Consider the following 26,030-nt stretch of genomic DNA (forward strand, 5'->3'; position numbering starts at 1 on the left):
CATGATTCATTCGATTTGTAACTAGTCATGTTTTGTAAAAAATTTAATTACAAACATTTCTTTCCTTTTCCATTTTCGCCTAAAATCAACTCTTTCGAATTTTTTTAACATATTGTGCCGCCAAAAGTTAAGCCCACGTTTTTTTTATGCGCATAGAAAAATTTTAATTTCTAGTGATATTTGAAAGCCAAAAAGCTAAAAATCTCCGTGGATATACGATTCACCCAAATATGGCTTTTTGAAACAGATACCGTCTGGACTATAATTGTTTCTAACACATTTTAGCTTTGAGTGAGATTTTAGTTATTGAAAATGATTTTTGATTTGCAATCGCATTATTTATGTCGTGTCCAGTTTTAAATTCGCACATTTTAAATCGATTTTTAGGAATAGCCAATTTAATGCGAATATGTAAACAAGATTTCTAAGAAAAAATGTTTATTCTTTTTTATTTAAATAGAAATCAATAAGTATACATTTTTAGTTTGGGTTTACGTTCCCGTTTTGGTGAGTGTGCAGACTGCAGAGTGTGACTAGTAGTTTCTAGAATGAAAGAGGAAGCGTCCTAACTCCACTCTGCCTGACTGAAGAAGTTTCCTTTAATTCCTTTGTTTTGTTTTATTGTCATATTGTGGCCAGGGCCAAAGTCTGTGGAGAGATGGAGAATATGAATTTGAACGTAAAAAAGGTTGCTGACGGCAATGCCCGATGTAAAGTATTTGCATAGTGTATTCATGATTATTCATTAATATAGCAAATTTTGGATTTAGAGATTGACAATTTAAGAGACAAGGATGTAGACAATGACTTTATTTAAAAATTTTGTCTTAACATAATTTTCGACTAATTTTGACGTAGATCATAGCATAGGGAGTGCTACTTATACCCTATGACATTGGTAAATCAAGTAATTTTTTCCATATATAATTGTAAAAACGAGTAGTAATTCAGAAAAACTACTTTCTGTTTAATAGGGGACATCTCTGTCCCCTTTTCAGATATTTACTCTTAAATGTTTCGATGCACACCTTTCAGTTTCTACCAAATATACAACAACAACAACAACAACATCTCTGTCCCCTTTTCAGATATTTACTCTTAAATGTTTCGATGCACACCTTTCAGTTTCTACCAAATATGTTTATTTCTCAATGAAATCTGTCACTTATGGATATAATTTTTATAAGATATTTATATTATCAGCTCTTAGTTTTACCTCTTTATTTTTTTCGGTTTAGTGAGTAATAGAGTGTGATGACTGTGATGTTATCCAATAATAAGCATGTAGCCCATGGACTAGTTGTTTCCCGCAGTACCAGCACCAGAAGTTAGCAATCTTGTCTGTGAGGTTTGATATCTTTTGCATATCTAGATTTCGTTTATAGAAGAATATTGTTCGACTTCATTTGATAGAATTTTTTAATTAGCTTATTACCTTAGTAAAGAGTAAGTATATTTACCAAACTAAAAAATAAATTTATTAGAAGGAAAAGCCAATCCTTATTCTATTATTTCTAATTCTTAGAACGAAAGGCTTGCACGCAGTGATGAAAATTGAGTTACTTATCTAATTAATTAATGTTTATAGATTTTTTCTGTTAGAAATGAAATTTTAAATAAAATGTATTAATGAAAATGTCGAAGAAATTATTAAAATAACAATTTTGCATTTTTAAAAGAATCATTGGCTTAAAATTATCATTTTTTTGAGGACTATACCCGCGACTACCTCTAGCAAACTGCAAAATTCTGTTCGACATTTTCATAAAAAAATCAAATCAAGTGGGGAAAAGACAGAATTGAATTTTGCTGGAAAGCCTAAATTTTGAAGTTCCGTGACAGCTAGTTAAACGGTTAAACTTTAATAACATTTATGTTCTGTTATACAATTATTCTGACAGTATCAAGAATTTAATATAAGATTAACTATTAGATAAGATAAGGTTTTATATAATGGTTTATGGCTAATAACATTTCTGAGAAAATTATTGATTTTGACAAGTTTTTGTTTTAATTAATTCGCAATTTTCAGTTTTAAAAATATTTTGTTAATATTTTAAATTACTTTTTTTAATAGTCGATTGAAAAATAGTGTTTCAGTAACTGTCTTGATATCTAGATGGAGATGTAAAAGTTAATAAGAAGAACTGTATTACGTATTACCAGTTTCTTTACTCAGAGGCTTCATAAATGTTTACAAGCCGTGTGACCCTTGAGATTAATCAACCCAACAGAAACTGCCTTGGTGTCTAGATTGCAGATGTAAGAGTTAATAAGAAGAATTGTATTACGTATTACCAGTTTCCTTACACAGAGCCTTCATAAATGTTTACAAGCCCTGTAACCCTTGAGCTTAGTCATCCCAACAGTAACTGCCTTGGTGTCTAGATCGTAGATGTAAGAGTTAATAAGAAGAATTGTATTACGTATTACCAGTTTCCTTACACAGAGCATTCATAAATGTTTACAAGCCATGTGCCCTTGAACTTAGTCAACCCAACATTGCACGACTGGTTCTGGTAACGAAAAATCCCTAAATCTTGGCAATATCAATATTAATGATTTCGTTTACAATGAACAGCAATAAACTGTTATGCCTACACTCGAGATAATCCGGCCACTGATTGGTTGATAGAAACTTGTGAAAAACTACACCAATCACAGTCGGTGAAACAGAATTTTGTGTTTTAATGTAATCTTGATCTTATTGTTCTAATATATCATTTTACAGAAACTTCATTGCCAACACGAAGGAAATAAAATTGCTGTTCCAAACAAAATTACTGGTCACAAGGCTTGTAACCATTTATGAAGGCTCTTATTAATGATTAAATTTAAAATATTAAAATTAGAATTATAATGTACCTATTTATCCACCAAAGATTTATTTCAATTTTCAAATTAACAAAGAGTGCATTAGTGCAAAGTATCAATATAACAACATAAAGAATAATAATTTAGTTAATCCCTAGAGAACTAACAAGTGAATCAGCTTTAACGATGTATTGTTCTTTAGCTTGATCCTGAGACACTCCTTTCTTTGCATTCCATGCATCCCATTTGGCTTTACCCTTTAAGTCTAGAAGTCCTGGACGGTCTGTAATAAAAACAAATGCATTATTTGCACATATTGAAACCAAAACATTGATTTAACATTATTCAACTTAGTACTTGTTTTTACTTTTAAGAAAATGAGAAATATCAGAAAATTAAAATGTCTTCCAATTGAAGAAACAATTTTTATAAAAGCCACAATTTTTAATTAAAATATTTGGCAAAAAGGTACTATAGATAAAAGACATAAAAGATAATTAAACAACTTATAACTTGCAGTCTATTGATTAATACTACCTATATTATTTATCATGACATTTCTGGTCAAATAGAAGTTTAAGCAAATCACATTTTTCTGAATATCCACGTTTTGTCTCTTTATTGAGACATTCTGAATATGTCTTCAGCATTATGAATAACATAAATGTGTAAGACAGATAATGTAATAATTAGAGTTTGACACTTTGGTGCATACAAAAGACGTTGAGGCAGGGTACAAGAGGGTTGTATTATATGCCAGTTCATCTTACATATTAATACGGGTCACTCCATCTAAATTTATTTCAAAATATCTTTTGAGTTGTCTACCAAATTTATTATTATTTTTCCTGTTTTATACTGTAATGAAGCTGTAATAAAACATATTTGTGAAACGATTTTGTTTTCATTATGTGCCTAAGTGGCCATTGCTCCGAAGATGTTTCATCCTTGGGGGGAAAAAAAAGAAACTGACGGTTACTACAGGGTAGGGGTTGGATTTAAATGGAAAAAAATGTGGGAATATCGACGGGTATCCAGATACCTTTATACTCGATAAAAATTTGGTGGCTGGGTAATACTTTTAAGGATGAGGTACACGATACCCATTAGTATTGGCTACACCTTCAGTTCCTCATATCTACAATGTGCATCGACTCTGTCGATAATTTTATTTACATCTTTTATCAATTTCTATCTTGTTTTGTTGGTTGTCGGCACGCGGTGCATGACATCCTGTCACTATCAGTGACAACTACTGACAGCCCATCTCCTCATAACGTTAGAAAGTATCAACATAACATCAAAATCAGTCGTCCCGATGTTGCGACCGTATGTATTTCTTATAGCTTAAGGGGGAAGCGTTAATATGTACAATTTTTTTGTCCAGCATTCTAGAAAATTTAAGCAAGTAAGAAACAATATCTCTTCACTGTACCAGTTATATAAGTTTTCTTCAGGGTATAAGACAACTTATACCTAATACATTCAAAATAAGGAGAAAAGTATAAGTATTTTTACCTTTTATGTTTATCTTACGTTTCTTAAATTTTGCACGCCTGTTGAACATACAGAAAATCGCATACAATATTACAAACATAATCACACCCCGCAGAATGCTTTTAGGACACTATTAACACATACATTAATTACAACTATTGATTTACTTTATAAATTTGTTGGACAAAACAGGAAAGGTACATTTTCTGATGTTTACATGCGAAAAATTAAAGGAAGTCGCTCTAGTTTAGCGTTACATTTCGTCACTTCTTGTATGGATCTACTTGTTCTATTATTGTCTCACTAAAAGTACGATTTCTTGTCTATAAAACGCCATCCTTAGAAATTTTGTTTGGTATTACCGTAAATCCATATGTCATGTTGTGCCTTGTAAAAAAATCCGCGGCCTATAGAAAACAAATAAGTTTAAAATCAAACGTATAAAATTTTATGGTAAAAATTGCATTATATTTTACTTTAAAAAATTAATATCACTGATTTTTTCGTACAAAACGAATGTTTAAGGTCTAAATTTATATACCAAATAAATTTATTTGATTTACTCGCGACAAATTTGTTTGAATAGGCCGCCAAAACGGTTGCTAATAAACGACAAGTTCGCTGTTTGTTTCTATGTCATCAAGGAGCGTAAACATGGCCTTACTTCCACAAGACAGGAGTGTTTCACCTATTTTCCCTTGATCTATGGACACAAAAACTTTGTAACAACGAATAACCATCCCGATTTTCGCGGGACATCTCAACTTTTGGTCATTTTTTTCACGTCCCACCTAACCCTCTGGGATTTCCCGAGTTTGGCGAATTCGGAAGATTATTGCATTTTCGGCGATATCTTTACCACCGCCTTTTTAAGGGTAGCCGTTTTCATTTTTAAATAATTTTCAGATACATCAAAATGTTATAGATACAGTAAAAATGCCGTATATTCAAGGTTTAGCAGAAAAATATTTGATAATAGGTTTAGTTTCCAAACAATAAGGACAATTTAATGAAAGAGTCGAGTTAAACTTACGAAATTATAGACCGTTTAAAGTATATCTTTTGAATGTATGTAATCAGAAATGGAAATTTTGAAAAAATGATGCGAAATGGTCAATAAAATTCAATAGAATAACACAAAAATTTGGAATTCCGTAATAGGAAAACTGAATGTCGGCATTTATTTTGCTAAAAAGTAATAAATAAATGCGTTTCAAATAATTCCGTAGATTTTGAGAATTGTTGATTGAATATTCTCAACTAATAGGTAAATAATAACAGTAATAAATATCATATGATATCTCACAACTCTATGGAAGGTAGATAAAATAAAACAAAAAAACAATCACATTTGGCTTTAAGTAAATCAACTAAATTTTGGTCACAAAGTAATGGCTTTGATAACGAAAACAGAAAGTTTTTCGGATCATGTAATGTTACATTGATTATTGTGTAATCCTTAAAACTTATTATATACGTTCTTAGTTTGACATATTTCTGATTTTTTCTTTACAATATAGCAAAACTGCCCAATCATATAGAAAGAGAAAATCAAGTTTTGTTTTTGTTATTTATAATGACATTTATTGTGAATTATTACATATGAATTAATATTTTTAATTTGTATGTAATTTTGTATATTTATTATTTTATATAAAAGTTATCAATGGTTGAACAATTTATGGACTGGTTACCAGGTCGTCGGTATAGGCTTCTTGAAGTCACGAGAGACATATCGCTTTCTTCTTCAGTTGAAACTCTGAAACCTAGTGTTGGAGTTTCTTCTGAAGAAGAGATCGATATCTGTCTCGAAATGACAACAATCCTAAACCAGCGACGTGGCAACTACCTTGGAAATAATTCAGTATTTAAGTGTGATATATTTAAACTGAAAAAATTGCTATTGACAATCAGCATTCCGATTTTTTATCTCGCTTTTTTCTCAAAGTGGTCCCAAAATTTTATTAAGGGCAATTAGTAACACTACGAATTACACATACCATTAGATGTACCGTAACTTATCAGACATGTGAATCATGCTCAAATATAATGTATTACAATAACGCTCATCAGTAAATTATACCTATGTTATGTTGTTCATTGAAAATCCATTTCTGCTAGTATAAAGATGATTCAGTAAAGAGATGAAACAATAACAATCGGAAAATTCTGTTTTTCCTAAACTTCCATTTGGACAGAAATCGTATTGTAGAAGATATATTGACTATTAATAGTTGAACCACTTATTTCAGATTTTATAACTTCCATGATTTATCCACTAAATATTTTGATGCCAAAGATTTTTTTATTTATACAATAGCTATGGTTTAAAAAAATATTTAATATAGACTTTTGTACCTGTATTAACATCTCCCACAGTTGCTTGTTTGAAGAGAGCATAGATTTCCAACAAATCGTTATCGGAGGGTTTTGATTTCAAATTCTTGACATTTTCAGCAGCTTTGTTGAATTTCTGAAAAACATAACACAATTCATAAAAATGTGTAAGTTCAGTTGCTTAGTTAAAATGTAAATTATTAGAGAGTGTAAAAAAACGTTTCTAAACATCTCAGAATCTACATTACATAGCACTTTTGGAAAGCAGTAATCGTGTTAATCAAATCAATATAAGATCATTGCTCCAAAACCGTTCACATCCAAAATGTTCGAAAAAAACTAATCATATCAAATTTTAAATTTAGGAATAGTTGCCATACATTTCTAATTCCTTTAGATCCAAAAACAGCTATTAGTGGTACTATTAGTCTAAAATCGTAGTTTTCGAAAATCCCTTTTTATTTAGTATTTACTCAGTAACGAATATAACGTTGTCAATGAATATTGGATATAGTTAAAAAATTGAATTTAACTATTATGTGTATAAAAAATAAGAACGAATTGATTAAATAATAGACTGACAGAATAAGAATGAAAATGTTTTAAAAATTTAAATGGTATCTAAACGTTCCGTTGGAGTAAATGTGCCTATGATTAAAAAATTCGCATGAATTCATTTGAGCGTAAAGCTAACTATTAAAAAGTAATGTTTATAGTTTTTAATAATTCCGTGAAACTAATGGTTATTGCAACAGAATCAGGCAGTCATGAATTTGTGCAATGAAAATTGATTTAATACAGTAGTAAAGTTAATGATCAAAATGAGCATTTATTCAAAAATTAATAATAATTAATCGTGTAAGGTCAAAGATAACAAACGCTGTCAGTCAAAACATTTAACTTCTCAGATAAATTAAGTCTTCGAATTCGAATCCATTACCTAAAGGTACATTGCATGAAAAAATGAGTATGAATATTATTTTTTAACGCGTTAAAGTTAATATTGTAGAACGACTGCAGCTGCAATACATTAATCTGACGCCACCGTTATAATAACACTCTTCATCGATCATGAACACTGCCATATAAATGCAAATTGAATAAATTCCAGTCTGGGTCCAAGCAAATAATTCGAAGAACACTTCCAACTTTAAGACTTTTATTTTCAAGTACAACTTTACTCCCACTGCGTATCCTTCAACGTTTACATGCATTTTAAAAATCTAGAAAGATCTAAACATTTGTAAATATAGTATCTCCATATTTTCAATTCCCACAATAGTGTGGTATAATAGGTGTTTTTTTTATCAGAAACTTTCAAATATCTCGAAAAATAAGCACTCTACGAATGAAACGTACATAATCAAAATTTAATCATTCCGCAGAGGGTATACGTTAGAGCTAAAATTAGTCCCCCTCTTCCCTGCTTATAGGTGTGGCGAGGGGTAACTTTGAAATCTTAAATAGGAACTCCCATATTTTATTACAGATTTGGATTCTACGGCTAAAAGTACGTGGGATTTTGCACATTTCGAATAACTGGGAAATTGTTACCTCTAGAAATGTAAATGGCTCGTGAAAAAACTACTTTAGCCTAACCCAGGAACAACGACGTTGCTTCTCTTTCGGTGTACCTACGTTTATTTTGCGTTTTTACAGTTACAAAATTATTTGAAAGCAGATTTAATTAAGCACTCCGATAAGTCATAAGCGAAGGAAATCACGTTGGCCAAAGAGAAAGCCTGTTTCTGGATGACGATAAAAGTATTTACAGTGAAAACATGGTTTTTTATGGCAAACGTATTGTAGAATCGTATGCATAGGTTCTCGGTAGGAGAAATAAAAGAAACTGAATTTCGTCGATTACAGCGAAACGAAAAAATATTTCAGACAAATCTTACGTACTTTTAGCCTTAGAATTCGAATCTATAATAAAAACCAGGAGTTCCTATTTAAGATTTCAAAGTTACCAGGAGTTCTCGCTCTTTTCAATTCTGGAATATGAAAGTAAATGATATATGTATTTAATTTGACCCCTACTTTTCAGCTTCTTTATGCACCACTGCATGCAATATAAAAAAATATATTTACCCTTTTTCGCCTCATACTAACCACAGTTAAACTATGTTAATTATAAGTATTATATATATACCTACTATTTAATTTTTCTTTTCAATATTAGTTTCAGCAACAAATGTTAAACTGTAAATTGTTTTAGAGATTATAACTATTGTATTACAGAAGTCCTAAGTTCAAGGTAATTAATTGTAAAACGTTTGATAATTCATGCATAAAATTAAGTAATTTTATTTGAAAAATTATTTTTACTTTAACCGTACATGTTTGTAATATTATATATTATTTTACCATCAGCGAAGAAAATAAAAATATGTAAAATAAATTTGCAAATATGTAAATAAAGTAAAAACTAAAATTATGCCACATACAAATAACTTACGACAATACAATGTGTCCACGGATGGAGTTGAAAAGAGGAAATTTAATTCGTACAGGGTGATTTTACAACGAATTTTCAAAAATTGTCAAGAGTAAAGTACCTTTGTTTTTAAAAATATTTTCTTTAGTTGTTGAGAATTAAAAGTTATGACAGATTGTCAATTTTCAATTTGATCGGCCAACGTTGTTTTTTTTTTATTTTTCACAAACAAAGTATAAATTCCTAATTATTTATTAGGAAAAAATACATAACTAATATAATTAACATAAATAGACAAATAATATAAAGGTTATTCAAATTTGCTGCCACCAACCACTACACATCACCAAGCGCGTTCGGTAAATTCTGTGTAGGCGTTTTATATTTCCTGAATTGGGATGACATTATTTGTATCTCTTATGCTTCGTTTGAATTCAAATAAATCGGTATTTAACGGGGACCCATAGAATTTCTGCTCGAGATAACCCCATAAATAAAACCCCATTAGAGTTAAATCAAGGTTTCTGGGTTACCAAGGAATTGGGCCATTTCGCCCAATCCACCGCTCAGGAGATTGACCATCTATATAGCTATTCTCGAACGATTCGCGTTGAATGCGCTGGTTGTCAACTTGTTGGAAGTAAACTGAGTATCTATCGTTCAGAAGCATATTATTCAAATGATCAAAGAGGAAAGTGTCCAATATTTCCAAGTAGCTGTACTAGTTTATATTTCACTCAAAAAAATAAGGGCCTATAATCCCATCGTAAGAGCTACCATACCATTATGTACTTTTTTATAACATTGTCTTCTGCAGGGAACTCGAAACTCTGAATTTCCCGTGGACCAATACCGTAAATTTTGAGAACTTACAGCTCAGTACAGAAAGTGGATTCGTCAGAGAAAATAATATTTTTAGGACAATTTTGATTTTGAGAAAATTGATCACCATACCACAAGCAAAAACTAATTATGCCTCGTCATTTTCTTCTAATGTGTGTATAAATTTAGCTTTGAATAGTTTTATTTTATTAACCAAGTGAGATTTACTAATATAACCAATTCTCATTTGAACTACTGCCATGACCGCTAAAAAATTGTTTTTGAAAGAAATTGAATTTTATGTCTACAATAGTCGTTTTCACCCACGTAAGAGGGTGAAAGGGATAAGATGAGGAAGGAGGTTTAGAATGGTATTCTTTGCACCGTCTGATTTAAGTTGCTCAACAAAATATATATTATATTTTACAAAGTGGTTCACAAATAATTCATTGTGTAATTATAAATTCTTTTTTCACCCCCATACAATGGTTGTTTTGACTGTGTTCACGTCGCTTTCGGGAAAAACAAATAGCATATTCGTATTCAGCATCACAAAGAACAAAAATACTGGTTTCATACTTTTCCTTTGGTAGCCCAAAATTGCCTGTTTTTTTTATTACAAACTTTTATTTAACTTGCTTTGTTAGGCCGGTTTCACACTAGCCGACACGACACCGGCACGACAACGATGTCGGTGGATGCTTAATCTCATATAAATAAATGGTCATGTTTTCACACTCGCCGATATATCGGTATCATGTCGTGACAGGCTACTCCACTCGTGTCATCACTGATTTTGTGTCGGTATCGGGCGTTTTCACATACAGGGATGGCCAGAAGTAAGGAATAAAATTCATGAGTTAATTTTTTTTAAAACGCCGAAACACGTTAACTAATTTTAATTTTTTCCCATCTTTCGGTTATATAATAATTAATTTTTCTTCAGCCCCCTAACCCCCAACTACCCCTACTTTTTTTTCAAATGTAAACATAAGGCATTAGGGGGCTCGTTGAAAAGCTTATAGAAAACCGAATCCAGCCATACCAAATAAACAAGTTTTATTTTCTCAATAGCAAGGTTTTTAGGGTTGTATAAAACACCTACTTAAAATACACCTAAATAAAATTTAATTAACTTCAGTGTTATTCTCCATGAATTTGCACAGAATAAAATAAAGAATTGAAACTGTTAACGCAAAAAAGATATATTTTTTATGTTGCGTTTTTTTGATACCACTTACTTGACAGGCTTTCTGGTTAATTTTTCAATTTAGTTGTAAATTGGAGTTGAAACGTTACTATTGTGTCAAAATCAAGTTATTTACTGAATTGCAATGGTATTGTCGGAAAGGCAACGCATCGAAATCTTGATATTGCTTGGATGTGGAGACAAAATAAGAAGTCAGGCTGAAGTGCGCGATTTATTTAATGCGAAATATCCCGAAAACCAAATCTCGCAAGGGACAGTTAGTAAAATATTTCACAAATTTGAGGAACACGGTACAGTACAGACTTTGCCCAAAACTGGACGGGCACGTGCTTTGAATGAAGAAAAGAAATTAGACATTGCATTAGAACTTGTTGAAAATCCTCATACTTCAACTGTTTCATTGGCCCGCAATCACGATGCTTCTCGAACTGCAATTCGAATGTTTCTGAAACAAGAGAAATACCACCCCTATAAGGTATGTCTTGTCCAAGAGCTTTTGGAAGACGATTATGATAGGCGATTACAATTTTGTGAGGAAATGATGAGACGGTGTGACGACAATAATGGTTTTCAACGAGACGTACTTTTTTCGGATGAAGCTACGTTTTATTTAAATGGAGTGGTTAACAGGCACAACTATCGCTTTTGGTCCCAGGAAAATCCACACTGGACATGCGAATCGCATACGCAGCATCCACAAAAAGTTAATGTATGGGCAGGTATCATCAACAACAGAATCTTGGGCCCATTCTTTTTTGAAGAAAATCTTACTGCCGCACGCTACCTGGATTTCCTAACATTTGACCTGATACCTGCTCTAGCTGTGATTTTCCCTCATGAAATTGATCCAGATATACCGAATGAAAGAATTTGGTTCCAACAAGATGGCGCTCCCCCACATTTTGGTATTGATGTTCGAAGATACTTAGATGAAATGTTTCCAAATCGCTGGATTGGTAGACGGGGTACAGTTGAATGGCCGCCAAGATCCCCCGACTTAACACCCCTGGATTATTTTCTTTGGGGATATTTGAAAGAAAGAGTCTACCAGGACAGACCGGATAATATTGAGAATTTAAAGAACAAGATTAGGGCGGAGATGCATAATTTACCAGCTGAAGTCATTCAGAATGCTGTGGACAGCTTTTACTATCGTCTTGGAGAATGCCAAATAGTGAATGGAGGACATTTTCAGCATTTGCGACATTGAGTTTATTTTTGTAAATTATCTAGTTGTTTCAATTTCTAAATGAAAAAAAAATTGTTATTGAAAAAATAAAACTTGTTTATTTGGTATGGCTGGATTCGGTTTTCTATAAGCTTTTCAACGAGCCCCCTCATGCCTTATGTTTCCATTTGAAAAAAAAAGTAGGGGTAGCTGGGGGTTAGGGGGTTGAAGAAAAATTAATTATTATATAACCGAAAGATGGGAAAAAATCAAAATCAGTTAACGTGTTTCGGAGTTTTAAAAAAAATTAACTCATTCAAAAGAAATGAATTTTATTCCGTACTTCTGGCCATCCCTGTATACTGACACCGACACCGGCACGACATCAGCACAGCACCGATACAGACACAAAATCAGCGACGGCACGAGTGGAGTAGCCTGTCACGACATGATACCGACATATCGGCGAGTGTGAAAACATGACCATTTATTTATGAGATTACGCATCCACCGGCATCGTTGTCGTTGTCGTGTCGGTGTCGTGTCGGTGTCGGCTAGTGTGAAAACGGCCATCGGTGCCGTGCTTATGTCGTGCTGGTGTCGGTGTCGGTGTATGTGAAAACGCCTTTAGTATGGGTCAAATTTTGCAACCGAATTTTAAAACAGTTATCCGCAACCGATTGAGCTGAAATTTTGCAAACACGTTTAGTTTGGATGACAATGCATGGTTAGCTAAGTGAAAAATATAAAAGTTTTCCCTTTTTTCAACTCAATCCAGAACACTATATTAAAATTACTATAACAGCAAGTTAACAGTGTAAAGTGTATAAATTAATAGAATTTGTCTATATTAAGATTTGCAATAATTTAGAAATATTGATTAATTCACTATTAGAAAATAAGCGCACTTAGTCCATACTATAAACGCACTCAGTCCAAGCAAAATTTATTATAATTTAATTTTAATTTTGGAATAAAATTATTGCTGAGTACAATTTAAATCGTCAAGGATAAACGAAGTTTATGGCACCTCTAACCACACATTACAATTTAAAATCATATACCTATGTTGATTATTTTCCATTCTAATTGTAAATACTGATTTTATTTTGAGCAAGCACTTGAATATACGATTTTTGTTAATAAATACTACATAATTTCTAAATGGACTTTATTCCTCATTTTTAAAATATTAGAATCCGAGTTCAGAAACATTATGCTTATTCATGAACACCGTCCTGTAGATACAGATTGGTAATGGTACCTATACGAAAGAGGAAACTACAAATATTCGTCAATATTTCCACTACATAAATTTCTACCCGAGCATAATGTAGTAACAAGATCAATATTGTACTAAAAACATATACAGTGTGGAACAACCAAATGGAATAAATTCAGTATCTCAATTATTGTACACATTTATAAAAAATCCCGAGACACGTCGATTGTGGATTCTGAAATGACATCTTACAATGTAAAAATTACATCCCCAAATTCAACCCTCTTACAGTGGCAGTTGCAACCCCTAAATTTTTAGATGAAAAGCAGGAGCTTGTGATACCTCATTTTAAAGGTATTTTCATTGCCTATTCGACAATGCTATGGTTTTAATATTTATTGAAAAAATTAATGGTCTGCTTAACAAAATTTGTTACAATAAACAAAAATATAAAAACAGCGTTTTGTTCTTACAGGCTAGCAAAAACAATTTCAGTGTTCTTTTTCAACATTTTCAACTTAAAGGAAGATACAAAAACTTATCAAAATTATTTTTATTGAAAAAAATTGGTTGCGGTCGGTCACGCCTCAGATGTTGGAAAACGTTAGAAGACATTTTTGTTTATGATTAAGATGCGGCCAAGGCGTTCAAGGAACTAATTTTGAACATCGTTGAAATTATTTTTTTTTACTGCTAATTTTTGCAATATTAAATTTAAAAAAATTAATTATTAAATATTTTTGAATAGAGGATGAAAATATCTTTCAAATGAGGTTTCACAAGCCCTTATTTCCCAATTAAAAATTTAAGGATTGTAACTGTCATTCGAAGGGGGTTGAATTTAGGGATGAAGTTTTTACGTTGCAGGATGTCATTTCATAATCCAAAATCGACGTGTTTCGGGATTTTTTATAAATATGCACAATAATTGAGATACTGAATTTATTCCATTTGGCTGTTCCACACTGTATACCTATTTCTAAGAATTGGATTCGCTTAAAAGTATTAAATTGAGTTCACGTTCACACTGACGCATGACGCGAACAATATTAATTAATTGTTCCCTAAGTCTTCACGAACAATGTTAGCAAAGTTTTACTAACAATAAATCGTACCATTTATTTGCGTCCTAACAACAGTGATTGCTAACAAAATCCAATGTTCCATTTGTAGGCGGTAAATTTCCAAATGATACTATTTTGTGTACTTTTTAGATGTTTTTTTTTGTTAAAAAAAGTGTAATAGGACAAGGAAATGCAGGATGAAGCAATAAAACTAATAAAATTATTTAAATAATACATCTACCTGTGGAATATTTAAATAATGAATATATAAACGCAATAAATAAATAATATGATATGATAAAGAGTGAATTTGAATGTAAATGGTGAAACAGCGGAATAAAATTTCCTGCGCCAGCGTGTACCTATCACAGAGAAAAAAATATTCAATAAAAAAAAATATGGAGTATGTAATTTAATTAATTATCTATGAAGTTATTTCTTTGGCACAATTGAAGAACATTTTTAGAATTATGTAATTTGAAGTAGCTTAACACTTGGGTATATTGACAAGATGGCTATTCAATTTAATTTGAATATCTATGTTAAATAACATGCCGAAATATTATTGTTATTCTAGAATTGGAACAATGTTCGCAAATTTTGATTAGCGAACGTTTTTTAACAATGTTAGCGAATAAAACGCTTCTCGTCGGATGGCGTAACCATGGGGTAGGTAACTCGATGAGTTGATGGAACAATAAACTTGAACTACATTTTTTATAAATTTATTATAACAATGAATAATGCAGTCAGAGCAAGGTCAGTTCTACAACTGCGACATCAGCAAATCATCGAGATATTCATTATTTCCTCCTTTCTGCGCCATGTAAAGGGTCATTTTTTGTAGGTACCTACCTATTTAGGTACTATCTAGAATACAATATGGGGCATTGAAATCGTGACCGGACATTCTTTATTTTTTTTTAATTTTTTTGGTATTATTTAGTACCTATTTAAAGTAGCTTTCATGAATTTTTTTAAATTTTTATTTTAATCTCTCAAGAAATTATGAGCATTTGAATATTTTGGGAAAAAATTTTCAAATACTTGACAAAAACTAAACAACTTTATTTTCATTTTGTTCGTTTTGAGACATATTTTTATAAAAAAAATAATACATTTTTAGTTATTTGAAGTGTTTTTTGATTTTTAAACCAAAAAAATGCTTTTAGAAAAAGAGTGGCGTTCTTTCTTCTAAAAATTCTCAAAAAATCATCTTTCAATATGCAAATTTTAACGATAGGTCGATAGTGTACCGATGACTCTTTTTTTTACAAGTAAGTAATATATAATATTTGTATATACCTATAATAGTCATCTACTCATAGACCAAACATAAAGTTGATATTTTACTTTCTTAAAATTCACTGAAGCTTTCATTCCATATATCTTGTGGCTCACAGTTAGTGGCCTATTAGATTATTTCATGTGTGTAATTATTTCTATCCATTTTGTTTTAAACTGGTACAACAATTTCTTGATGACAAATAATGGTTGATAGCTTTGCCGTTTGTTTTGAAGTTTGAATCTTCGCAGTCATCTTTGCAGTTAAGTTCGGATACGTAATAATAATATTAATCTATTTCAGTAGAGTACCTAAATAACTTCAAATAACACAGAAACTAGATAGACAGAAATGGTATAACAGGAAGTGTTACAGGAACGAAATTAGATTCGAAAAGAGCACACTCAAAATGTGCCAATTTTCAAAATTTAAATCGAAGTAGGTTTTGAAATAATCTAATAGGCCACTCACTGTGAGCCACCCGGTATACTTTTCAAGTGATATTAATAAGTCAGCGATGACCAAGTTGTCTTCTTTAATTTAAAAAAAAGTCCACTGCATCTGAAATCCTTATATATTTACAATGATTTAGCAATATAATTACTGGGAATTTTCTGTTTCTCCTTAATTTGTTTCAAAAAAAAATTGAAGAAATTTCGCTTTCTTGGAAAACTTACAGACAGGTTTATCAAAAGAAGTCATTTTTGTGTAGAGAATATAAATGAGATCATTTCATAATATTTTAGTGTTTATTTTTAAGATAAGAATTAATAATAGATATATTTTGAAATGTACGATATCTGTCTGAAGCGCAACAAAAAATAATAATTATAATGTTGTATACAGGTACCATTTTTAGCGATATCTTATCAACTCTTTTTTAGCAGTTTTTCAATATCAATGTGCAAGATTAAATGATTATCTTTTGAAGGCCTTATCTAAAACTCAGCCACAAACATTTCCTATAATCTTAGTTGACTGATATATTGTGTCAATTTTTACACACGTTCTAAATGTAGGCATTAAACGCTGTGTATATCAAGCAATGTGTACGAGGCCTGTTCAGAAAATAACGAACTTTTTTAATTACGCGCTAATGGAGATGTAGGAGCTTCATGACCATTAAAGCAGTCATGTCAGTTGTTATGCTCACTGTTTTTTTTTCGACTTTAATGGAATTGTGCACTTTGAATTCTTGACTTATGGTGAAACAGTGAACCGTGTGAACCAAGACGTTTTACAATGGTTACGTGAAAAAATTCGTAAAAAGAGACCAGAGTTGTGGCGTGAGTTTTATGCCAAAAATCAGATTAATCCTCTCTCACCCTCCTTACCCGCCAGACCTAGCTCCTTGCGGTTTGTTCTTATTTCCGTCACAGACTTTAAAAGCCATTTGAAATAAAACTATCCAGAACTGCTTCGCGAAATGGAAAAATATATAGGGTATTCAACTTAAAAAATATGTATACCTATGTTTGTCTTATTACTGAAAAAACAGAAATTATAAAATATTACTTGAGCCACTGGATTCTTCACAAAAATATGTGTAGAAAATCTCTTTCCATAATTCAAATGTTTTCGCAAACAAAAAAGTTATACGGCATCGTAAAAAACGAACAAAATAAAAAACGCCCCTGTCTTAAACCAATGATATTCAACCAAGGATACGCGTACCCCCAGACGTGTTAAATAATAATAATTAATCGTATGAAAATTTTAGTTACTCTTGAAAAACAAAAGTATGACAGATTATTATTATGATGTTTGTTTTTCTGTTGTAGTTATAAAAAGTGGTCAATAAAGTATAAACGAATTCGTTTAAGGATTTTACTTTATAAGTTTTTGCTTTAAAAAGAGGTACGTGATTAAGGGGTACGTCAAGGGTTTCTTGCGTTACGTAGGTACTTACATAGACTAACAAAATGCTGTTAATTAATGATAAAACAATTCAATTAGTTTCCAGTATTCTGGAATATTAAGTAATTTTTTATTTTTTCCCTTAAAAAATAAAAACCTCAACTAGCTTAATGCCTTCTCATTCTCGCACTTCGGTCATTTATTAAAAATCTGTGTGTTAATAAGTAAGCTCAAATTTTTCATTTGCCATTAACTAATATACATAATATGTCTAAATTTCAATATAAATTGAATACCTAATCCATATTTTATTACTTTTAATAATCACATATTTAATTTTAATGGTTATTTGTGGCAAAATACTTACTTAAAATATCAACAATGTTTCTAACAATTTTGAAGCCCGTATCTTCAATTGTTTTTTAGTAATTGACCAATTTCTGATGGAAGTAGAGGTCTTAGGAATCATTTTAGGAAAAAACGTTAATCTTGTTTTCTTATTTACTTTGATGTGAGGAATTAGAAAAAAGTTTGTCGCTATTACACCCTCTATATGGTTATAAAGTTGCTGCTACTTAATTAATTACTCTTTACTAATAAATATTATTTTCAACAATTCTAGTGCAACAGATATGCATACAATCAAATTAATGATTTCTTAATTACGACTACATATCTTATTTTTAAGTGAACCAGAAATATGATAAATAAAGTAATAAAAATAACTTTCACAGTGCATGCTGTAAAAGTAATACCTACTAACTTTCACATTTTTGGGAGTAAAGACGTAACCCAGTAAGTAAAATTTTGTAAACATGAAACAAGGACTAGCATTTTAAGGATTTATTATTAAATTTAACTTGTCTAAAGCAAAATAAAGTTTTTAATTTATCAGAAATGTATTTATATATCCCCATAAGTTGATTAGTACCATCCACAGTTCCCACAAAAACAGGTTTACTTAAGCAACTGCGAAAGTGGTTCTTACCTCGTCTAAGGACATCTTGCCTGAAAAAGAAAGATACGAGTAATTAATGAACAAGTTAAAAATATAAATACAATAATATGGCATGGTAACATACTTTTAAATAAGTGAAATTTAAATTTTCGTCCTTTTTGGTTGTAATACACAAATAAATTTATATGGTACACACAAAAGGCATACAACAGAAGAATCGGAATTGGTGCTGCATTTTTTCTTTAAACTGACAAAAAAATAGAAAAAAGTAAAAAATAAAAAATTGCATGAATATGCTGATTGAGAATTAGAGTCAGTTGATGTTTGCTTTTCTACACTCCATGACTTAATATTTTTCCTACATCAGTAAGACTTTGGAAAAGTTAAAATTATCATAGATATACGAGTAAATTTTACCAGACGTACGTCAAAGTGGCAATGAAAACTTAATGTGGGAAATTATGGAATGTACTTGATACTTCTGACCTTAATAGTATACTTACGTACTGCATTATTAGAGTTGCGAAGTTAACAGCAAATAATCAATACTATAGAGTTCCAGAATTTATTTATTTTCTCAACAAGTAGTTTTTAATCAATAATATCATTATAATCATTAAAACTGACCTGACATTTCTTACTTTTCAACTGGATATCAATATTTTAAATACAAACTTTATCAATTTTAAGGTTAAAAAAATACCTCTTATATTTTCATATAACTTTGGACACTCTAGGGATAAGACAAACTAGTAAACGGCCACTTCTAACGATAATTTAGCGAAGACAATTACTGACATATTTATTACTTATTACTTTTATCTATGAATATTTTATAGTCTCTAAACTTACACATTTTATTGTTAATAATTTTCAATACGTAAAAACAGTATAAAAATTAATTTATATTTAAAATTAATAAAGTGAACCTTCCGCATGATTTCCAGACTTTTAAAAATAAATTTAATAGGTACAAAGTGTTTAATATATTAACGTAACAAGGACAAGTTTAAATACATAAATATATATATTTTTATTATATAAAGTAAAAATCATTTATCAATTCAATTCTTGTTACAAAAAAAAACCTTATAAACTTTTTAGTCGATATCTTAGTAATCATACCTAATAAAATTATTGCAATTTGACAAGTATAAATATTTGTTGATATAATATTTAAACAGTTCTTAATAACTGATAACCAACAAGCAGGAATTTGCTGTAGTGGTTCTGATCAACCAACATGGAAACAGAAAATTTATTTGTATTATCTGCACGTATTTGGGACTTAGTTTTAGTTTTTTCTGCACTTGAGTATTTTAGTCACCTGTGAAAAATTAATGTCGAAACTAAACCCTTGCACCTAAAGGATCAGTTAAGGGTTATTTTTATAAAACCTAACAAAAAATCTTGCACTGAAAATGCAGACAAATAAAAATAATCACTATGTAAAACACTTCAATACATTGTTGTCATTTCGAAAATCAATCCATTTTCATTTTCAGAACGGATAATGAAGTTCTGTTTTAAAATTAGTTTTGACAGTTTTTAAATTTAGTTTTGACAATATTCGATGATAAGAAATTAATCTATAAAGCATTAAACGCCTTGATTTGAATTGAAAAGTTAATTGTACTTATTTGATATTTCTTAGTTTTTTTTTGTTTTAAGCAATGAAAAAAATTAACTGGCCCGACACCAATTTTTACTTGAAATTTGTCCAGTAGAATACAATTTAATTAAAGTATGCTTCTTAAAATTATTCCGAAACTGCTTCTAGATAAAACGACGAATGTTATTCCAAAACACAACAAATTCATTTACTCAATGTTTACAGTTTACAGAAAACATTATATTTGAACACTAAAACTGAATATTTTATTTCTCAAAAATATGGATAACTATATAAAAAAATAAGATTAAAAAATGTTCTGACAGTTTACGTATGTCTAAATCACAGGTTTGTAGTTGTTGATTTGTTCAACTCCACTCAAACATGCATATAATTGAATGAACAAAAGTAACGTAAAAAGTATTAGACAAAAAAATATATTGAATATGAATAGCGGGTTATTCCTCGTATAATCTGCACTAACCTCAAGGAGGTTACAAAAGTGTCGATACGACATGCAACAACAAACAGTTGTCGTGTGTAATATTGTATTTATTAAACTCGGCTGGATTATTTAATTCTATTTAATAAAACTGTAAAAAAAGCCACAAAAGAACTATTGTGTTCTGTAGCAAAATGTAAGTTTTAGAAGTTTCGAAAAGTGACTGACTTCTGCTAAAAATTACATAGTATTTAATCTCGGGTATCAGAATCTCAAAAATAATCTATTGTGGATTTGTTGCAATTTGCAATAACACTCCTTAAATAATTTCCACAAATCGGTTTCGAATGACTAATTTTTAGTGACTCACTTATGAAGAGAAAGATATCAACTGACATTAACGAGGGGTTTTTTCATTTATTTTAATTTTTTATTATGTTCTTTCAGATTAGTTAAAAGCAGAACTGTATTTAAGAGTAGGCACAAGTTGAGGATTAGTCTCTCTAAGAGGCCTGATTTGCTGCTTGTAAAGTCTTAATTTTTAAATTAAATTAGTAGTGAAATATACTTGCATTTCTATAAAGCATTTTTAATATAGCACTCTAACATATCACATTTTCCTTCATTGGAATAACGCAAAATTGTTTTAACGATTTTAAAACAAGTGTCACTAACTGTTAACAATTAACTCTATGATTTACAATAGTTAAAAATGACAAAATATTAAAATATTGATTTTTGAGGTTGTTTTTGAAATTTTTTCTTACTTACATTATATCACTGAAAACCAAAAAAAAAAATGCTATGCTCAACTTAATTCTATATGGCGCCCATAAGAAAAAAGAAAGTTGATGATGGTTTCTCGCAACTGAAACTTCGCAATAAAAATGTTTAAAATTCGTCTCATTCTTGTCTTAAAAAAGGTCATTTCTCCGCACGCAAATGGATGGGTAAAAGCAAGTACTTTCTAAATAAGTAGTATGTTATGTAGCTACACTGTTAAATTATACGTAAAGCCATAAAATGTGTACATAAGGAATTAATTTATAAATAAATGTACTTGATTATGTATGTACAAAAACTTCAAAATACCTATAAAAAAATTTAATACGTTCAGTTTAGCTCTTAAATCACTAATGTTCACATTATTCTTAATATCACTTTAAAAATTTGGTAACAGCAATCTAGAGCAAGAGTCGGCAACTGGCGGACCGCGGAAGGTAAAATACTGGACCGCCAAAAATTTTTTTAAAGTATAAATTGCTCAAATAAATTATTTAAAAAATGTTTTTTACGTTTAAGTGCCAATCTTATTATTTTTTCTAGTATTTTACAATTGTGTGTTTTGAGTTCTTAATGGTTAGTAAGCAGATTAAATTTGAGTCCCAAATTAAAATAAAAAATAAGAAATGTGAATTTTTTTCTGAACCTCGTTAAAAATTTTCAAAAGTATCCGGACTCCACCTAAAATTACTTGCCGACCCCTGTTCTAGAGACTACAATAAGTATAATTTTGGCCAAACTTTATAATTAGAAATCCTGAACTTTTGTAATAAAAAACTATAAATACAAAACTTTTAATTAAATAACTATGTGATTTTTAATTACTTATTGGAAAATAAATAAACTGATTTTTTATATCAAAACATTTTTTTATTTTGAATTACTTACATCCACACAAAGTACCTACTAAATCAACATACTTATTTTTCTAACTTATGTTGCAAGAAGTGTAAATCTATCAAAATTATATCCATTCCTGTATTTGTTAAATCCTTGAATGATTAAGGATTATGCATATAAAGTAACATAAGATAATGTCGCACTGGCTTAAGGATGTCTGTTGTGAGTCAAAAAAGTAGCAGAAGATTATTAAATTCAACATAATATCTATTACAAAATTACACTTTTTTAAATGAAAATCATAATTGACTACCTACAGGCTCTAGAAAAAAAGAGAATTTTTCTAGTTTCCAAATAATGTGTAAGTATTTTAAAAACATTGTATAGATATAGATACCTTAAAATACTTGAAAATATGGGTAAAAACTACAATTTAACCAAGAAAAGTCATTGGCATAATTCATATTTTTTTTTTTACTTTATTTTAATGGAAGCCTGTACCCACGCCCCTGGTGAAATTGTACCTATCTAATACTAGAATATACAGTGTAGGAAAGTACCGATGGTCTATCAGAAGTTACGTGAGAGCGATAAAGTAAGCCATAGAAATCCATGTGATAGACAAGGATGGCTATAATGAAGACGTCTAATAGTCAACGCGCATTTCGCCCTTCCACAAATAAGAAGTGGCTCTTATATAATGATCATTTGAATACATTTGAATTTTACTCAAATACTAGTTTTTTCGGCGGCCTTTTGACCAAAAAACTTCAGACAAGAATCATGAATTCTATTAAGTTTGGTCAGTACCTACTATGCTTCTTTATTGTAGGTATTTATTATTTTTTATAATAAATTTTAAATTCCATAGCTCCATAGGACAAGTATATAATAAATTACAAAAAAATATCGAATTTATGTTATAGATGTTATAGTAACGTTGTTATCAATGATTTTTCGATGCATTTTATTTTTTATCTAATTATCAATTAAAATGTAATACCTAATGTTTAAACAAAAATATTTCCAAAAACACTCAATTCAATTAAAATAAATAAATTTCCAGTAAGTAGGTATAGCACCTAACTAAGCATATCATTTAGCAGACCATTTGCCTTGTATACGCTAAATTCGAAAAAAAAAGGTATTGGTATATGAACCGAACTGCTATTTTTTAATAATTTGTTAAATAAATTAGGGAATATTCAAGAAAAAATCGGAGAACTTAAAAAATAAATAGAATAATACATATCGTATTTGGCAAGACGAATAACATCCCTTTTTTTAGTAAATGACCCCTCAGATTTTTCTTATGGAGTGTATTAGAAAATTAAGATTTGAATTAATTTCTGATTCTACTAAATGAGGCATGGACCAAATATTTCTGAAAAATTTTTAATTTAAAGTATAATTTATTACATCTATTTTATATTCTCATTTTTAGTTACAATCCATCAGTAGGAGTGACTTTTTTTTAGAATTAAAAAAAGCAGTAATATAAATCCATCATTCTGACCCGAGTCCGAGTACTCACCATCGTATAGACCAGGGGTCGGCAAGTAATTTTAGGTGGGGTCCGAATACTTTTGAAAATTTTTAACGAGGCCCAGAAAAAGAATTCATATTTCTTATTTTTTTATTTTAATTCGAACTCAAATTTAATCTGCTTACTAACCATTAAGAACTCACACACTTACACAATTGTAAAATACTAGAAAAAATTATAAGATTGGCACTTAAACGTAAAAAAAAATTTTAAATAATTTATTTGAGTAATTTATACTTTCAAAAAATTTTTGGCGGTCCAGTATTTTACCTTCCGCGGTCCGGAGCTGGACCGCGGAAGGTAAAATAATGGACTCCCAAAAATTTTTTGAAAGTATAAATTACTCAATTAAATTATTTAAATAGTTTTCTATTGATACGTTTGATACGTTTGAGTGCCACCCTTATCATTTCTACTATAATTGCGTGGTTTATTTGAGTACTTAATGGTTAGTAGGTAGATTAAATTTGTGAGTGCAAATTAAAATAAAAAATTAGTAAGGTATGTGAGTTTTTTGTGGACTTCGTTAAAAATTTTCAAAAGTATCCGGACCCCACCTAAAATTACTTGCCGACCCCTGGTATAGACCATATTAAGACTTGGAACGAAATTCTATTGTTTCCAATATTTTCTGATTTAACCAAACACAGGAACCGTAACTAACGGTCTATGTCTATACGATTCATTGAATTCCAACGGCACACATATGTGTTAATGTTTAGATTGGTTTACATTGAAATTGGAACCGGAATTAAGTATATATGGCCGTAGGTAAACATTGAGGACTGTGGAAATAAGAAAGTGGAATTGCACTGACTATAGAAGAAACTACTTCTCCACATAAATAAGATAATATTAAATCTAATACCTAGTTACGCCGAAATACCTTCATAGATTTAATGAAAATGGTTTATATGTTCGTCTAACTTGATATGATAAATACCTAAGGAGGTAGGTGTATTATCATATAAATTGCCAACGAAAATCTCTATTTGATATAATATAAAGTATGAACTATATTGCCATAAAGGTGCGGTGATATAGCTAGCTAAGTAATGCAAGTGGGTAACACTTTATTTAGATCTCCAGATAAATCCAAAATATCAATTTGGCCATTATTTAGGTACCTTATAAAAACTGAAATAGTTACAGAATATGTACATACGGGTCGGAAAGTCCCCATGGTTCATCGGCCGTTACGTAAGAGCGATAAAATAAGTCATAGAAATCCGTGCGATAGAGAAAGATGGCTATAATGAAGGCGTCTAATAGTCACCGCCCATTTCGCCCTTCCGCAAATAAGAAGTGGATCTTATTTGTGGAAGGACGAAATGGGCGGTGACTATTAGACGCGTTTATTATAGCCATCTTTCTCGATCGCACGGATTTCTATGACTTTATCGCTCTCACGTAACGGCCGATGAACCATGGGGACTTTCCGACCCTGTACATGAGCAAGAAGCTGTGATACATCACATGAATTAAAACAAAAAATGAAACCACAGGATATTCAATTATAACTAATAAACTGTGCCTATTTCCGCAATTTTGTTTCAACGCGTAGGTGTAAATTAAATAGGGACTTACTTATGTGTAAAATACATGTAGTTTGCAGTTATCTGCTACACTCTACACAACATTTAGGTATAATTAATTAAAATACAATTTACACTGTTAACAGATTACGTTGTTCCTTTACTGATCGTTGATAGTTCGTTAAAGCTCAGAGTTAGTTACCAATCACATTTTTTTTATTATAATGTCCCTCTGTAGCATGTGGTTTCTGTTACTTAAATTGAGTAACTAAAATCCACAAAACGGATATAAACGTTTCAAACAAATATTTCAAAAATTGGTTAGGTAATATTTTATCTGTTTTTTATCAAAATATAAATTTTACTTTTTTCTGAAATTCCTTCACATATACCTACCTACAGATAAAACGGAATATTAAGTTCATAAAAATGTAACGTGCTTTAAAGTAAGAATTTTTAAATTAACCTAAAAATTAATAATATACTTACTCGTCTATTAAAACTTCACAACTTCAAAGACCTTCACCGGTAAAATTTAAAACTGCAGTAAATGTAAACTGAACGCAAACTCCAACTAAACACCAACTTGAAGTGAATGTAA

The 26,030-nt window shown here is 30.4% G+C and overlaps 1 protein-coding gene across 1 annotated transcript; it reads right to left on the reverse strand.

The window, feature by feature from the left end:
• Window positions 1-2,868: 2,868 nt before the first annotated feature.
• LOC108915821 (acyl-CoA-binding protein homolog) lies at window positions 2,869-26,030 on the reverse strand. The gene is made up of 4 exons (XM_018721961.1): window positions 25,919-26,030; window positions 18,702-18,721; window positions 6,670-6,784; window positions 2,869-3,097 (listed from the first exon to the last, which is right to left on the reverse strand). The coding sequence occupies exons 2-4, from the start codon at window positions 18,714-18,716 to the stop codon at window positions 2,958-2,960; spliced, it is 270 nt and encodes an 89-aa protein (XP_018577477.1). The 5' UTR covers window positions 18,717-18,721; window positions 25,919-26,030; the 3' UTR covers window positions 2,869-2,957.

Source organism: Anoplophora glabripennis, unplaced genomic scaffold (genome assembly GCF_000390285.2).
Source record: "Anoplophora glabripennis isolate ALB-LARVAE unplaced genomic scaffold, Agla_2.0 scaffold1698, whole genome shotgun sequence".
Classification (NCBI taxonomy): domain Eukaryota; kingdom Metazoa; phylum Arthropoda; class Insecta; order Coleoptera; family Cerambycidae; genus Anoplophora; species Anoplophora glabripennis.

Bases quoted from the DNA above. Each gene is read 5' to 3' on its own strand.
- LOC108915821 (XM_018721961.1), bottom strand. The intron at 3,098-6,669 runs GTACAAAAGTCT...TTTTTATTACAG, and splicing joins TGTGGGAGATGTTAATACAG to ACCGTCCAGGACTTCTAGAC.